The sequence below is a fragment of the Bos grunniens genome, chromosome 12 (assembly GCF_055505025.1).
Source record: "Bos grunniens cultivar Pamir isolate PY7600 chromosome 12, Bosgru_T2T1.0, whole genome shotgun sequence".
Classification (NCBI taxonomy): Eukaryota; Metazoa; Chordata; class Mammalia; order Artiodactyla; family Bovidae; genus Bos; species Bos grunniens.
Window position 1 is genome coordinate 77,311,184 of NC_141176.1, and position 16,429 is coordinate 77,327,612.

General features: G+C 41.6%; 1 protein-coding gene across 1 annotated transcript in view; it reads right to left on the bottom strand.

Annotated features, from left to right (window-relative positions):
• The window catches only part of LOC147361939 (ATP-binding cassette sub-family C member 4-like), a 185,959-nt gene that overhangs the window by 61,294 nt on the left and 108,236 nt on the right, over window positions 1-16,429 (bottom strand). Inside the window, 1 exon segment of the mRNA XM_086330259.1 lies at window positions 3,245-3,395. Coding sequence (XP_086186385.1) covers window positions 3,245-3,395 — 151 coding nt within the window.

A 16,429-nucleotide genomic window follows, 5' to 3' on the forward strand; every position in this document is an offset into this window, starting at 1 on the left:
AACGTCTCTGCTTTTGAATATGCTAGCAGTGTCTCAGAGGAAGAATAATCAGGGTTAAGGATGCCTGCATGTGACAATGTGCATTTTTCTCCACGCTTTGTTATATATGTTCAGGAAACCCTCAGTTACCATCCAACAGCCCTCATCACTACTGCACATCTTATTAAGCATCCGAGGTTGAACAGAGTTCCTGGGAATCTAGTATGAGAACTCCTTAAAACAGCAGACTTGATGATCCATGGTCCTAATACACCTGACACACATCATAACCCTCCCCTAACAATGCTTGTAGCAGACCTTACTAGTTGATCCTAGCACCTTTCAGACAGAGTTTCGATATGGCTTCATCATTCAGCCACTGCCAAAGGCAAAAAGCTGGTTAGAGAAAGACAACAAAATACCACCTTGGTTTTATGTACTTGTCCATTGCTATGGTCACTTTTGTAAAAATGTGCCTCTGAAAACCCTATTATAATTAGCTGGAAAATGTCATTAAGATGAAAATGTCACCTAAGCTTCCAGAGGCAGTTAGGCAGTAGGATCTGAAACTAAACTTCAGGACGTCAGCAGTTTTTCACAGCGCAAGCAGGATTATGCCTTCTGGTCATAGCAGTCAGGTGTCCTTTTTGCTGGTGGCTCCAGTAGTGACCTGAAGATATACTCTCACTCACTCAGTTGCTCAGTTGTGTCTGACTCTTTCTGACTCCATGAACTGTAGCCCACCAGGCTCTTCTGTCCATGGGATTATTCGGGCAAGAATACTGTACTGGCTTGCTATTTTCTCTTCCAGGAAATCTTCCCAACTGAGGGACTGAACTCATTTCTCCTGCATCTCCTGCATTGACAGGCAGATTCTTTTATCACTGAGCCACCTGGGAAGCCCTAAAACATACTTTCCGTTACTATTTAGAGAAAACAGTGGTGTCATCATTTCAGGCACAGACCTACCACCTACAGAGAACATAAATAGTTCTAATCAGCTGGCCACCACATTTGGTTACCTGGGGTGTGTAGGAGGTGGTATCTCGATTGAATTTAGTGTCTAACTTATTGCAGAGTACTAGGATGCAGGAAAATCCACATATCCCACAGAGATGATGCCAAAGTTCTCAGACTCTCCAGCTCAAATACTGAGAAAATCCTGCACTGCTTTTCCAAAAACGCCTCAGGAGCAGCCCTTCTCTCCACTTTCGTATGGATGGGAAATGGCCCTTCCCCAGGCAAAAATCTCTGTCAAGTGTTCCTTCTGGAACAATCCCTCATTGAATATACCATAGAGCTGCTTTTCAGAAAGACTCTTGAATGACCCCATTTCATGGGCAGCCTCAAACCATAAAATATCTGAGGCCTTGTCTTCACAGAAGACCGGATGGAGCTCATCATTCCTCTTCTGCCTCCCCAGGTCCTTCCATCAGTCAAGTCACATCAACAGAATGTCACACACACCTGGACTCTACTGCTCCCCATCCATCCAAATACCTCACAAAACTGGACCTTACAAAGGTTAGCTGGTTCTCTTCATGACTGAAATTTTTCTTTACAGCTTTTATGAAATAGATGATCACTATCCTTTTTGCAACTAATTAGAAAATATCTCTTTAAAAGGTGAAATTGTTAGTCGCTCAGTCGTGTCCAACTCTTTGTGACCCCATCAACTGTAGTCCACCAGGATCCTCTCTCCATGGAATTCCCCATGCAAGAATACTGGAGTGGGTTGCCATTTCCTTCTCCATGGTAACTTCCTGACCCAGGGTTCGAACCAGGGTCTCCTGCATTTCAGGAAGATTCTGAAGTCAACTGGGAAGCATCTTATGTGTTTATTATAAAAACAAAACATGCAACTGCCACGGTGAAAAAAAAAAAAACAAAACTCATTTGACTGGATAACTGAGATTTTTTTCCACTTGGTAGATACAAAGAACCATGAGGTTCAACATTCTCTTCTTGGCTTGGTTTCTAGAAGGTTAAGTTAGTATTAATTTGTAATAATTATTTATGGTTGAGGTCTCTGATATGAACATATTTCCACCTTACTTTTTGGCTATGGTTTTTATAACTGTTAAAATATATATACTTCTGCTTTTCTTATTAGTTTTAATATTGATGAAATATGTGCATTAATAATAAGATAAATTATTTCATCATCTGTGATTACCTGCACAATAGAATGATTATTCATAAAATGTGATCCCCATTATTATTATTTTTTTTTTGGATGCACCTTGCAGGTTCCTAGTTCCCTTACCAAGGATTGAAGCAGCAGAAGCATGAGTCTTAACCACAGAACCACAGGAAAGTCCCTGTTCCCATTATTATAAAACTAGGAAGCTGAATGGAGTAATAAACTAAATGAATACTGAACTGATGCCCATCTTGTATCCTCTTAAGGGATTCTTTTCAGCATTGTTTATATGAATAGCTTTAAGAAGTGGAGGACCACAAATAGTGTGGTGTCACCCCAAATACTAGTAATAATAAAGAGCAAACCTGAAAATAACAGGGCTTATCTTTCAATAGGGCTTCCCAGGTGGATCAGACAGTAAAGAATTCATCTGCAATGCAGGAGACCTGGATTCAGTCCCTGGGTCTGGGAAGATCCTCTGGAAAAGGGAATGGCTACCCACTCCACTATTTTTGCCTGGAGAATTTCACAGACAGAGGAGCCTGGTGGGTGACAGTCCATGGAGCTGCAAAAAGTCAGACACAACTGAGTGACTAACATATGTCTTTTCAATACATTTAACAACTTCAACATACTTGAACATGTGAAAAAAAGTATTTTTCAAATATATCACTTCTGACATATATTTCATGAGGTCTCCTTTACTTTTCTAATCTTTTCCTTTCCTTGTCATTTCTGGTAACTTCAGGAGGAGAAAAAAATTGTCTATTTTCCTTCTATATTAGTTCCAACATGATAAAATATTTTTAAGAAAAGTATTTACAGAGTGGATACTCTGTGTTAGGAAATATGTCATGAACAAGACAGAAATGGTCCCTGTCCTCATGGTGCTCACATTCATTCTCCTTGTGCTAAAATACAAAGATGCAGCTGACCTGCCACCAGTTTATTTGCCTTAAGAACCACGCTGACTCACAGTGGCCATAACATTCAATTATCTAACGTTGACTTGTGAGAAATTCCAGAAGACAGAGTCTGCAGAATTTCAGGGGTCTGGTTAATTATTGCATAAATGGAAGCCAGCCTGCTTTGCCATCCCAACCTGAGAGCCCCAGTACTCACTTGTACATTCCAGGCGTTTCACATCGCGTGATGTCCTTAAGAAATACCACCGGAGGACAAAGAAAATGATGCCAAGTGGAATCACAGGTATAGCAATCCAAGGAATCACAGCCACCATCACGACCGCCATACCAACCACAAGAAGAAAAGTCTGAAATAGCAAAAATAGATGCAGAGGCCTCCTTATGAAGGGTACTTTTCAAAGATAAACTGTAATGATTTGTTCTATTAGGATTAAACTCCTTTCCTCAAAAAGATTTGTTGGGACAGCAGGGAATCTTTCTCTTCCAAATAAATACAATTATAGGTGGTCCTCATGATATTTAGTGCATATGCCAAACAGGATGATAAGAATTTTCTAGGTATCCGCACTTGTAATACACTCAGTAGCCCTTTGAGGCAGGCATTACTACTTTTAACAGATGAGAATATTTGAGGCTCAGAGAGTAGGAGCTGAATCCCAAACTATCAGGAATCAGCAGGTGTTACTAGAGAGATGAGCGAGCAGGCATCACAGGTGAGGAATCCAGATGCCTCAGCATACATGGAGGAATAAAGACGTGGTTAAATAAAAAGTCTGTGTCCAGAAAAGTAGGACAAAATTTAAATGTTGACCTTTGGAAGTAGGAATTTCTCCTTCAAGATTTTCTATTCATAGTTAATACTTACTGCGTGTTCACTGTATACAGAGCTATACCTTCATACCTTCACATGTATTAACTCATTAATCCTCACAATAGCTCTACCTAGTAACAGTATTGTCTTATTTTACAGATGGAGAGAGTGAGGCACAGGGAGACGAAAAACAACTTGATGAATGCTGCAAAGCCTAAGTTGCGAAACTGGGAAGTCCATGTCATGAGTCTTTATGACATATATAAACTTGCCCCCAACATACAGCCATCTTTCTATCATTATAGTAAGTATTTAAAATGCCTGTTCCAAAGATTAATGATTGTAACAATGACATATTCCATTTACCAAGTGTTTACTGTACGTAAGACAATGGGCTAAGAGCTCCATGAGCATTTTCTTAATCATCACATTATCCCGTGAGATTATTCTATCTTGGTCAAAAAAAGAGAGAGCAGGTAGAAGAGAAAACAAAATCATTGGTTGTTGCTGCTTTAAGCATCCATCTTCATCAGGAAAAGTATGATACCCTTACTTTTTAAGAATGCAATCAACATTTAAGAATGCAATCAACACTGCCTGCCTATTATGACAGTGGGGAGTGGTGGTGGGGATGTGCAGGTTCAGTCTGGGCCAAGGCCTCCGAAGCTTATGATCTCAGGTGGATATGAATTCATGGTGATTTGCACAAGGCAGAGAGTGCTGGGGAAACACAGAGAAGAATTCAGGAACACATTTATACAATTCTAAGAAGAGACTTATGGCCAAATTTTACAGGCTGGTTGAACAAATAGAAAGAGTGGCAAGAAAACTTGCAGGCAGCAACTACAATTGATGGAAATTTTGACCAAAAAGGAGCTGAGATGAGAAGTTAAGATGCCTGTCTGAGTTAACACTGGTTGTTCTGGGTACTCTCAGCACAAGCACCTGCATCCATGCTCACCACCCCAGGGCCTCCCCACCTTGTCACCCAGGGCAGCTGGCCCAGGTGCGTCTCTGAGGGATGGGTTAGGGGTGGTCATGCCTGTATCACAGAGACTTGGGTTATCATTTCACAGCTCTTCCTGATCAGTTTTCTCAGAGGATCTTCACAACCATCTTGTGAATGAGAAAAGTAAGAACTTCATTTTCATTTATAGATATGGCATAAAGATTGGAGGGTAAGTGGTTGTCCTAAGTGTTCCCAGGAAGGATGGCAGGTCAAGGAGAAAGGCAGGAGCAGTTTGTACTCAGGGAATCCTAGAGTCTTGGCCACAGGCAAGAGGAGCCTGGAAGGAGAAGGAAACGTCCAGAACTGTGACTTGGTGTCCAGGAGCCCTTGGGAACCAGACTATATTATCTGGATGGAGACCCATGTGCTTTTCCTGTTTTTTCGCACATCTGCTGTGGTACCAAAATAAAACCCAGAGTGAAGAGGATGGGATTCTGAAGCAATACTTCCCAGTCATTAGTGGAAAAAAATAGCCCTGACTGACCTCTCTCCTATTAGACCTACAGATGAACAACTGCTTACAGCCACTGCATTAAGCATGAATTCCACCTGCTACAACCTTCATGTTCATGGGGAGGGGTTCTGCCAGCTCCTTCTAAGTCTGGTCTTAAGTCACCTGGCTCGCCATTGTTGATTGTCATAAGTGAAGTGAAGTCGCTCAGTCATGTCCGACTCAGCGACACCATGGACTGCAGCCTATCAGGCTCCTCCATCCATGGGATTTTCCAGGCAAGAGTACTGGAGTGGGGTGCCATTGCCTTCTCCAATGTCATAAAAACCTGCTAAAATGTCAATAAAAAATTCAAATTACAGTTTTTTAGCATACTCACTGGCTTAAAGCTCAACATTAAGTAAACTAAGATCATGGCATCCGGTTCCACCACTTCATGGCAAATAGATGGGGAAACAGTGGAAACAGTGGCTGATTTTATTTTGGGGGGCTCTAAAATCACTGCAGATGGTGACTGCAGCCATGAAATTAAAAGATGCTTACTTCTAGGACTTCCCTGGTGGCTCAGATGGTAAAGCATCTGCCTACAGTGCAGGAGCCCTGGGTTCAATCCCTGGGTCAGGAAGATCCTCTGGAGAAGGAAATGGCAATACACTCCAGTACTCTTGCCTGCAAAATCCCATGGACAGAGGAGCATAGTAGGCTACAGTCCATGGGGTCACAAAGAGTCAGACATGACTGAACGACTTCACTTTCACTACTGCTTGGAAGGAAAGTTATGACCAACCTAGACATCATATTAAAAAGCAGAGACATTACTTTGTCAACAAAGGTCCATCTAGTCAGGGCTTTGGTTTTTCCAGTAGTCATGTATGGATGTGAGAGTTGGACTCTAAAGAAAGCTGAGCACCGAAGAATTGATGCTTTTGAACTGTGGTGTTGGAGAAGACTCTTGACAGCCCCTTGGACTGCAAGGAGATCCAGCCAGTCCATCCTAGAGGAGATCAATCCTGGGTGTTCATTGGAAGGACTGATGTTGAAGCTGAAACTCCAATACTTTGGCCACCTGATGCGAAGAGCTGACTCATTTGAAAAGACCCTGATGCTGGGAAAGATTGACGGTAGGAGGAGAAGGGGACAACAGAGGATGAGATGGTTGGATGGCATCACTGACTCAATGGACATGAGTTGGGTAACCTCCGGGAGTTGGTGATGGACAGGGAGGCCTGGTGTGCTGCGGTTCATGGGGTCTCAAAGAGTCGGACACAACTGACGACTGAACTGAACTGAACTGAGCAGACTCACATCATTTGATGGACAACATTCATCAGGTTCAATAATTTGGCTTTCCCCAGGTGAAGGCCTGTTAAGACTAACCCAGCCTGGAAGATAACCTGGGAAGCAGAGGTAAAATCAAAATGAAGGGCTCCAAAGAAGCTGAGCCAACACTTTTTCCTTAGGTATGCATTTGGTTCAGTTCAGTTCAGTCGTTCAGTCGTGTCTGACACTTTGAGACCCCATGGACTGCAGCACCCCATGCCTCCCTGTTCATCACCAAACTCCCGGGGTTTACTCAAACTCACGTCCATCATGTTGATGATGCCATCCAACCATCTCATCCCCTGTTGTCCCCTTCTCCCCCCGCCTTCAATCTTTCCCAGTATCAGGCACTTTTCAAATGAGTCAGTTCTTTGTTTCATGTGGCCAAAGTATTGGAGCTTCCACCTCAGCATCAGTCCTTCCAATGAACACTCAGGACTGATCTCCTTTAGGATGGACTGGTTGAATCTCCTTGCAGTCCAAGGGACTCTCAAGAGTCTTCTCCAACACCACAGTTCAAAACATCAATTCTTTGGCACTCAGCTTTCTTTATAGTCCAACTATCACATTCATACATGACTACTGGAAAAACTATCACTTTGACTAGACAGAACTTTGTCTGCAAAGTAATGTCTCTGCTTTTTAATCTGCTGTCTCAGTTCAGTTCAGTTCAGTCACCCAGTCGTGTCCAACTCTCTGTGACCCCATGTATTGCAGCACGCCAGGCAACCCTGTCCATTACCAACTCCTGCAGTTCACTCAGACTCACTTCCATCGAGTCAGTGATGCCATCCAGCCATCTCATCCTCTGTCCCCTTCTCCTCCTGCCCCCAATCCCTCCCAGCATCAGAGTCTTTTCCAATGAGTCAACTCTTCGCATGAGGTGGCCAAAGTACTGGAGTTTCAGCTTCAGCATCATTCCCTCCAAAGAAATCCCAGGGCTGATCTCCTTCAGAATGGACTGGTTGGATCTCCTTGCAGTCCAAGGGACTCTCAAGAGTCTTATCCAATACCACAGTTCAAAAGCATCAATTCTTTGGCGCTCAGCCTTCTTCACAGTCCAACTCTCACATCCATACATGGCCACTGGAAAAACCATAGCCTTGACTAGACAGACCTTTGTTGGCAAAGTAATGTCTCTGCTTTTGAATATGTTATCTAGGTTGGTCATAACTTTTCTTCCAAGGAGTAAGCGTCTTTTAATTTCATGGCTGCAGTCCCCATCTGCAGTGATTTTTGAGCCCCCCAAAAATAAAAGCCTGACATTGTTTCTACTTTTCCCCATCTATTTCCCATGAAGTGATGGGACCAGATGCCATGATCTTAGCTTTCTGAATGTTGAGTTTTAAGCCAAATATTTCACTCTCCTCTTTCACTTTCATCAAGAGGCTCTTTAGTCCCTCTTCACTTTCTGCCATAAGGGTGGTGTCATCTGCATATCTGAGGTTACTGATATTTCTACGGGCAATCTTGATTCCAACTTGTGCTTCATCCAGTCCAGCATTTCTCATGATGTACTCTGCATATACATTAAATAAGCAGGGAGACAATATACAGCCTTGACATGTTCTTTCCCCATTTGGAACCATCTGTTGTTCCATGTCCAGTTCTAACTGTTGCTTCCTAACCTGCATATAGGTTTCTCAAGAGGCAAGTCAGATGCTCTGGTAATCCCATCTCTTTAAGAAGAAGACCCATTATTAACACTCTCAGAGCTCCAAAGTTAGGTTACATACCTCAGATTTCATGCCACTAAATTCAGAAATAATTTAAAGTGGTTGTCTCTGACATCTACTTGTAGGTAATACTATAGCCACCCTCATTGTGGATTGAATATCATATATATATATATATATATATATATATATATATATATATATATATATATTATCATGGCATCTGGTCCCATCACTTCATGGGAAATAGATGGAAAACAGTGGAACCAGTGTCAGACTTTCTTTTTTGGGGCTCCAAAATCACTGCAAATGGTGATTGCAGCCATGAAATTAAAAGACACTTACTCCTTGGAAGGAAAGTTATGACCAACCTAGATAGCATATTGAAAAGCAGAGAAGTTACTTTGCCAACAAAGGTCTGTCTATTCAAGGCTATGGTTTTTCCCCAGTGGTCATGTATGGATGTTAGAGTTTGACTGTGAAGAAAGCTGAGCACCAAAGAATTGATGCTTTTAAACTGTGGTGTTGGAGAAGACTCTTGAGAGTCCCTTGGACTGCAAGGACATCCAACCAGTCCATTCTGAAGGAAATCAGCCCTGGGATTTCTTTGGAGGGAATGATGCTGAAGCTGAAACTCCAGTACTTTGGCCACCTCATGCGAAGAGTTGACTCATTGGAAAAGACTCTGATGCTGGGAGGGATTGGGGACAGGAGGAGAAGGGGACGACAGAGGATGAGATGGCTGGATGGCATCACTGACTCGATGGACGTGAGTTTGAGTGAACTCCGGGAGTTGGTGATGGACAGGGAGGCCTGTCTTGCTGCGATTCATGGGGTTGCAAAGAGTCGTACACAACTGAGAGAATGAACTGAACTGAACTGAAACAGTGTATGTGTTTACAGTTATATGAATATACATTTCTGAATCTTTTATTGCCAGCTATCTCAAACCCTTTATAGAAGTTGGCAGAAGATGAAAATAGTATCTCAACAAAAAGTCATTTGAAGAAGGAAACAAAAGATTCTGTTGTACAATATACATGCCTTTCCTGAAACCAAACTCATTTCTTTCTCCTACATTCCCAGGAATTCCAAGAAACCCAGTTAAAGCTACACATACAATTCCCCCATCTACTTGGATTTCAGGCCCATATAATGGCCCATATCACCAAGGCCAGTGTTTCTACACCTCTGTCACACTGGCACAGAGGCAATAATGGGTATACAGAAAGAAACATATTGTCCCAGAAGCAAGTGACTCAAGTACTACTGCCCCCCAAATAAAGAGAATCATTATTTTTATATATTTCCCATTTGGAGCACATTGTTTGGAAAATTATATCCAAAGTCTGTGAATCCACATAAACTAATAAAAAAAAAATTCTTAGATGAAATCTTTCACTTTAGAGAAAATGGTGATTTTTTACAATTCAGAAAAATTCTTTAGTTTGCAGAGAATGACAGCCTACACCTAGACAGGATATTCCACTAGCCCAGTATTGTGCTTAGACAGGATTTAGAACAAATCTTCCTGCATATTATCAGGGAGGGTAAGACTCTACATCCATTCTTAATCTTAGTAAAAACTGGGATATACCAACAACATGAACAGATGGTAATGGGAATTAAATGAGGTCACACACATAAAGTGTTAACCAGTTCATGCATAACAATAGAAGCTCTAACTCCATCATTACTACCATCAGGTGCTCTGGGTGCCAGCAGCCAGGGGAGGAGGGATGAGGTGTTCATAGATTGATGAGCCCAAAGAATCTTAAGAATCTCATGAAGTTGGGCCCTAACAGGCCTCTCATTCTAACCACTAGAATAGTTTAGTATTATCCAAGAACGTATCAGAGCAGATACAATTTTTCTTAGATGTGGTGATGAGGTCACATGTACCAAAGTGACTGTGGCTTTTCTTTGGTCACAGTGAAATTCACATCTGAGGACTATTTTGTTTGAAGATGCACTTTTAAAATAATATGACCAATAAACTTCATGCCTACTACAGTTTTGTCCTCTCTGAATTATCTTCCAAACTCTAAGCCTTCCAAAGACTGACAAATTTTGGGACATGGCAGAAAGTAATATTTTTTGAGATGTTTCTTTTCTTTTTTAATATATATTTTAAAGAGGTGTTTTTTTTTTTTTCTTATTCTGTGTCGTTTTTCTCTTTCAAGTTATCCTTTTTCTGAGTGAAGACTGGCTTTTTTGAAACTCCTAAGCACTTATGGGAGACTAAGGGGAAAAGTGCTGGAGCTCTGAATCAACAAAACCAAACAAGATTATTCAATATAGACTGAAGAGAAGATCAATTTGACATTCACTATTTTATGTACCGTGAAGTGGTACACTGATACCAGTGGAAGTATAAAATCTGTATTTTGTAAACTCATGAATCTCAAGAAGTTGAACTGTGTCCACTCCAGGTCAGCATTCTTGGTGGAAGCAAGTAGCCTGGTTAGGTTGTCAGGATGACTAAGGCAGAGGATAGGTCCCAACCACCTATGGAAGGAAGTCCCATGAGCATATTTCATCCTCCAAAAAGATGCTGTGTTGTGAGCAGCTGTTTATGACAAGCCACACTGGTTTCTAAATGATTTGTAAGTGAAATATATAAAAAAGCAGCAAAGAAAAGAAAATAATGCTTGTGAAAATGTTAATGGTTTTGTTTAAAAGTCTGACCAACCAAAAAACTTGAAAAATAAGACTTTGCTTTATTGCTAGAGGCTACAGGATTTCTTTGGAAGGAATGATGCTAAAGCTGAAACTCCAGTACTTTGGCCACCTCATGCGAAGAGTTGACTCATTGGAAAAGACTCTGATGCTGGGGGAGATTGGGGGCAGGAGGAGAAGGGGACGACAGAGGATGAGATGGTTGGATGGCATCACTGACTTGATGGATGTGAGTCTGAGTGAACTCCGGGAGTTGGTGATGGACAGGGAGGCCTGGTATTCTGCGATCATGCGGTCGCAGAGAGTCAAACACGACTGAGTGACTGAACTGAAATGATGACAAGTTTTCTCATAACACAGAGATCCACAATTCTCTAGATCTAGCCAACAAAGAAGTAATGGTTATGCCATGCTTCCAAATACCAATAATGGATGACACTTCATAAGACTTGTTATGAGTCCAAATCTCAAGTATTTCACAGGCTTTATATCATCTCATTCTCACATCAGTATGAGGAGTGATTATCCTCTCCATTTGCAAAGCAGGAAACTGATACTCAGAAAGGCTTATTGATTTGCCCAAATTCAAACAATTCAGTCATTATGACCCCAAGTCTTTTCTTTTAACTTCTGCCTGATACTGTATCACATACAGATACTGTATCACACATAGATACTGTATCACACATAGATACTGTATCACACATCATATATTTCCCCTTCTGTCTGCATTTTCTAACCCTGTTGGGTTTCTTGTGGTTCTATCTGGTCTCTCCCATGAGGGGTCTAGTTCTAGATATCCAGCTATTTAGGGAATAACAGCCTGTTCAGTTCAGAGAGCAGAATGATCATTAAAAGATCTTAACAGTGCTCACTGGGCTTCCCTGGTGGCTCGGTAGTAAAGAATCTGCCTGCCAATGCATGAGATGTGGGTTTGATCACTGGATCAGGAAGATCCTCTGGAGAAGGAAATGGCAACCCACTCCAGTATTCTTGCCTGGGAAATCCCATGGACAGAGGAGCCTGGAGCACTTCAGTCCATGGGTCACAAAGAGTCGAATGCAACTAAGCGACTAAATGGCAACAGCAGCGGTTCATTCTGTTCATAGTTTTCCAGGCACTCTGTCTACCAGATCTAATTCCTTCAATCTATTCATCACCTCCATTGTATAACCATAAGAGATTTGATTTACGTCAAACCTGAATGGCCTAATGGTTTTCCCTACTCTCTTCATTTAAGCCTGAATTTTGCAATAAGGAATTGATGATCAGAGCCATAGTCAGCTCCAGGTCTTGTTTTTGCTGACTGTAGAGAGCTTCTCCATTTTCAGCTGAAAAGGACAGAATCAATCTGATTTTGGTGTTGATCATTTAGTGATGTCCTTGCATAGAACTGTCCCTTGTGTTGCTGGAAGAGGGTGTTTGCTATGACCAATGTGTTCTCTTGACAAAATTCTGTTAGCCTATGCCCTGCTTCATTTTGTACTCCAAAAGCCAGACTTGCCTGTTACTCCAGATATCTCTTGATTTCCTACTTTTGCATTACAATTCCTTATGATGAAAAGGACATCTTTTTTTGGTATTAGATCTAGAAGGTATTGTAAGTCTTCATAGAACCAGTCAACTTCAGCTTCTTTGGCATTAGTAGTTGGGGCATAGACTTGTATTACTGTGATGTTGAATGGTTTGCCTTGGAAGAGAACTGAGATCATTCTGTCATTTTTGAGTTTGTACCCAAGGACTGCATTTCAGACTCTTTTGTTAACTATGACAGCTTCTCTGTTTCTTCTAAGGGATTCTTGCCCACAGAAATAGATACAATGGTCATCTGAATTAAATTCGCCCATTCCCGTCCATTTTAGTTCACTGATTCATTAGATACAAATATTCACTCTTGTCATCTCCTGCTTGATCACATTCAATTTACATTGATTCATGGACCTAACATTCCAGGTCCCTATGCAATATCATTCTTTACAGCATTGGACTTTACTTTTGCCAACAGACACATCCACAACTGAGTGTCATTTCCACTTTGGCCCAGCTGTTTCATTCTTTCTGGAGCTGTTAGCAATTGCCTTCCACTCTTCCCCAGTAGCATACTGGATACCTTCAAACTCGGAGGGCTCATCTTCCAGTGTCATATATTTTTGCCTTTTCATACTGTTCACGGGGCTCTCATAGCAAGAATACCGGAGTGGTTTATCATTTCCTCCTCCAGTGGACCATATTTTGTCAGAACTCTCCACTATCTGTCTTGGGTGGCCCTGCATGGCATGGCTCATAGCTTCATTAAGTTACACAAGCCCCTTTACCAGGACAAGGCTGTGATCCATGAAGGGGGGAAGGACTTGAGGATTCAGTTATTTAAGCTCAGCCAAGCTGTTGCTTTGTTGTTGTTGTTTTCTCTTCCAGAATGAGGTGTGTGTGAGGAAGGAAGATTTTTGCAATTCAATTTTTCTCAATAAATTAAAGCATTTTGCTGAGGGCAGCTGTATATTCTGATGCTCAAAGAAGTCCCTTTTTTTAAATTTAATAAGTGATTTTTTTGGGTATTTTTAAATTTATTTATTTTTAATTGAAGGATAATTAAAATGCCTAAACTTAACTTCCACATCTTACCTTCATTTTCACTTGTTTTATTTATAGGAAGACTTCTTGGAGGTGATGATTTCAATGACAAAAACAATGCATAATTGAGACTCCTTACTCAATGTTATTTGGGACTTTGGAAAATTGTATGAAAATTACGTTAATTTGAAATGTTTAGTGCCCAATGGTCAGTTTTGAAAACAACTGATTTTTATTCTGTGAATCTACATAAGAAAGTGTCCCTTAAGATCTTCAAGAATTACAAACCTAGATTCTCTGCAATACAAACTCATGAGATGATACTTATGGACCTGGAAACTGTCTGACAATAAATTTAATGCAACATAATGCCAGTGTCATCGGACAACTTTTCTCACTTAAAAATACATACGGTGTTTTAAAAATAACTACCCATTACTTCCCTGGTGGCTCAGATGGTAAAGCGTCTATCTACAATGTGGGAGACCCGGGTTCGATCCCTGGGTTGGGAAGGTCCCCTGGAGAAGGAAATGGCAATCCACTCCAGGACTATTGTCTGGAAAATCCCATGGACAGAGGAGCCTGGTAGGCTACAGTCCATGGGGTCGCAAAGAGTCGGACATGACTGAGTGACTTCATTTTCTTTTACCCATTACTTAGTGCTCAACATTCATTTAGATGTTATGCAAAGAATAATATTAAAACAACTTCATTTTGTCTTCCCACAACATTTATGGAGTTGGTAGTATTTTCTCTATTTTACTGAGAGGAGACTGGCTTTGTAGGGCAGAGTGGGGAAGGAAAGTTGGAATTCAAGCTTGGAAAGGGGGACTGCAGGGCTTCCCACGTCACTATATTTTAAAACTGTGGACATCATAAATGATTATCAGGTGGAATCACACTATATAAACTGATTTTTTTAGGCTGCTTTTCCTTCACCCTTTTTCAAATGGTGAAAAGCTCCAATTTGCCCAACAACTATACTGTGACTGAACAGGCAACTTCTCTGGTAGCTGTAAGAGTCAGTGTACAGGATGGTGCACACACGCATGATCGCCCTCTGTTGGGATGTGGTCTCTGAGTGACATTGTTTGAGTGGATGAACTGTCCTGCAGCATGGAACACTACTCAGAATTCAGGGTTTCTCTTAGCCACACTTGGCATCACTATTACAAAATATTAAATAAATTATCTGAGATATCATTTAAGGGAATGAGAAAGAATTAAATGAGGAAAAGTATATGAAATAAATACTTTAGAAGTAATGAAAATAAAAATGATCAAGAATCTTCCAAGGTTTATCAAATACACCAAGGATAAGCAGAATCATCAAAAATGAGTGGAAAATATTTGGCACAAACTACATCCTTTAAAACAAAATTGAACACCCCCCTTCCAGCCCCTTTCCTTCCCTCCTCTCAGTTGGTGAAGGGAGAGAAAGATAGGTTCCCACATAGGAACTCTGCTTCCAGCAGCACCTCCAGCCCCACCATCCACAGCAGCCTTTTCTTTTCATCCGGGATCAAAGGTCACCTCCTAGAAGCTCCACCCACCGCCTGGACCAGGCTCCCTAACTGCCTCCAGCCTCCACATCCAGTTTGCCTTCCAGGACTTCCTCCACAGAGCTCCCACAATTAGGATTCCAACGGCAGCAAGGGGTGAATCTCTGGATGTCTCCCTCCTGAAGGGAGGCTGGAGGAGACCACCCATGACGGGAGGGGTCTGGCTCACCCCCGTTCTTCAGGACCTCAAATCTAATCACTGTTTGTTGAAGGGAAGGAGGGAGAGAGAGAAATACCACCCACCACCTCACATACACACACGCACTCACGAACTGTACACCCCAACAACCAGCAATACCTCCTCAACCCTACATTCCAGATGGGCCTTTCTCCTGCTTCAATCAAACTCCTTCCAGGAGTAGCCTGTCTTCACCTCAATCCCTCCATACCTCCTGGATTTTCAGGCCTTTGCACTCTGTCCTCCTCACATCTGAAACCTGCTTCTCAGGTCACCAACACCTCCTGATTCCAAATCAACCAACAAGTTTTCACAGACTCACCTTCTCATTTGCACTGAGCAGATCTGTCCTTCCTTGATTCCCCAACCTACTTCCTTCTTTCTCCTTTGCTGTTCACTGTATGTCTCCTCTCCTCCCCTTCTCTCTCTGCTTTCTCTCTGATATCAAGTCTTCTTATATTAGCCCCTAAAAATGCTTCCCTCTCTCTGGGCAATCTTGTCATCTTCACAGATTCAGCTACTACCTGCTCAGTGAAGGGTACACAGGCTCCATGCTCATCCCAGGTCTCTCCCTCAAACACCAAACTCTTACTTCCAATAACCTACAGGACGCCTCCAACTTCAACTTCAAGATAATTGAACTACAAGTGGCAGAGCTGGGATTGGAAATCAGCAAAACTAGCATTTTCTCTCCTCTTTAAGAGACTATTTCCTAATAAAATAAAATAGCATCTATCCCTGTCCTTCTATATGTCATGCAAAATTACGTGACCATTCTGACTATGACCACTAACTAACCATGTGCTAGTAAGCACATGGCAGAAACCCAAGCTTGGCCTAGCTTACCATAGCAAAGAAACAGAACCTTTCACAAAATCTTTTCAAAGTAATTCACAATCACTGTTAAAATGTGACCCTGTTTTCAGAGAAAAATAGTTTCTGGGGATAAATTATGTAGTTAAACCCAGAAGGGCACATTTATAAGATAAGTTTGCAGAAAAGAAAAAAAAAAAATCAGAAATCTTTGCAGTAAAAGCCCTCTGCTTCTGAGTCTCAGTGTAGTTCACACTGGTAACAGTTTAAGCCATGCCCACAGGCTACACTGTCTGCAGTCAGATCTCTGC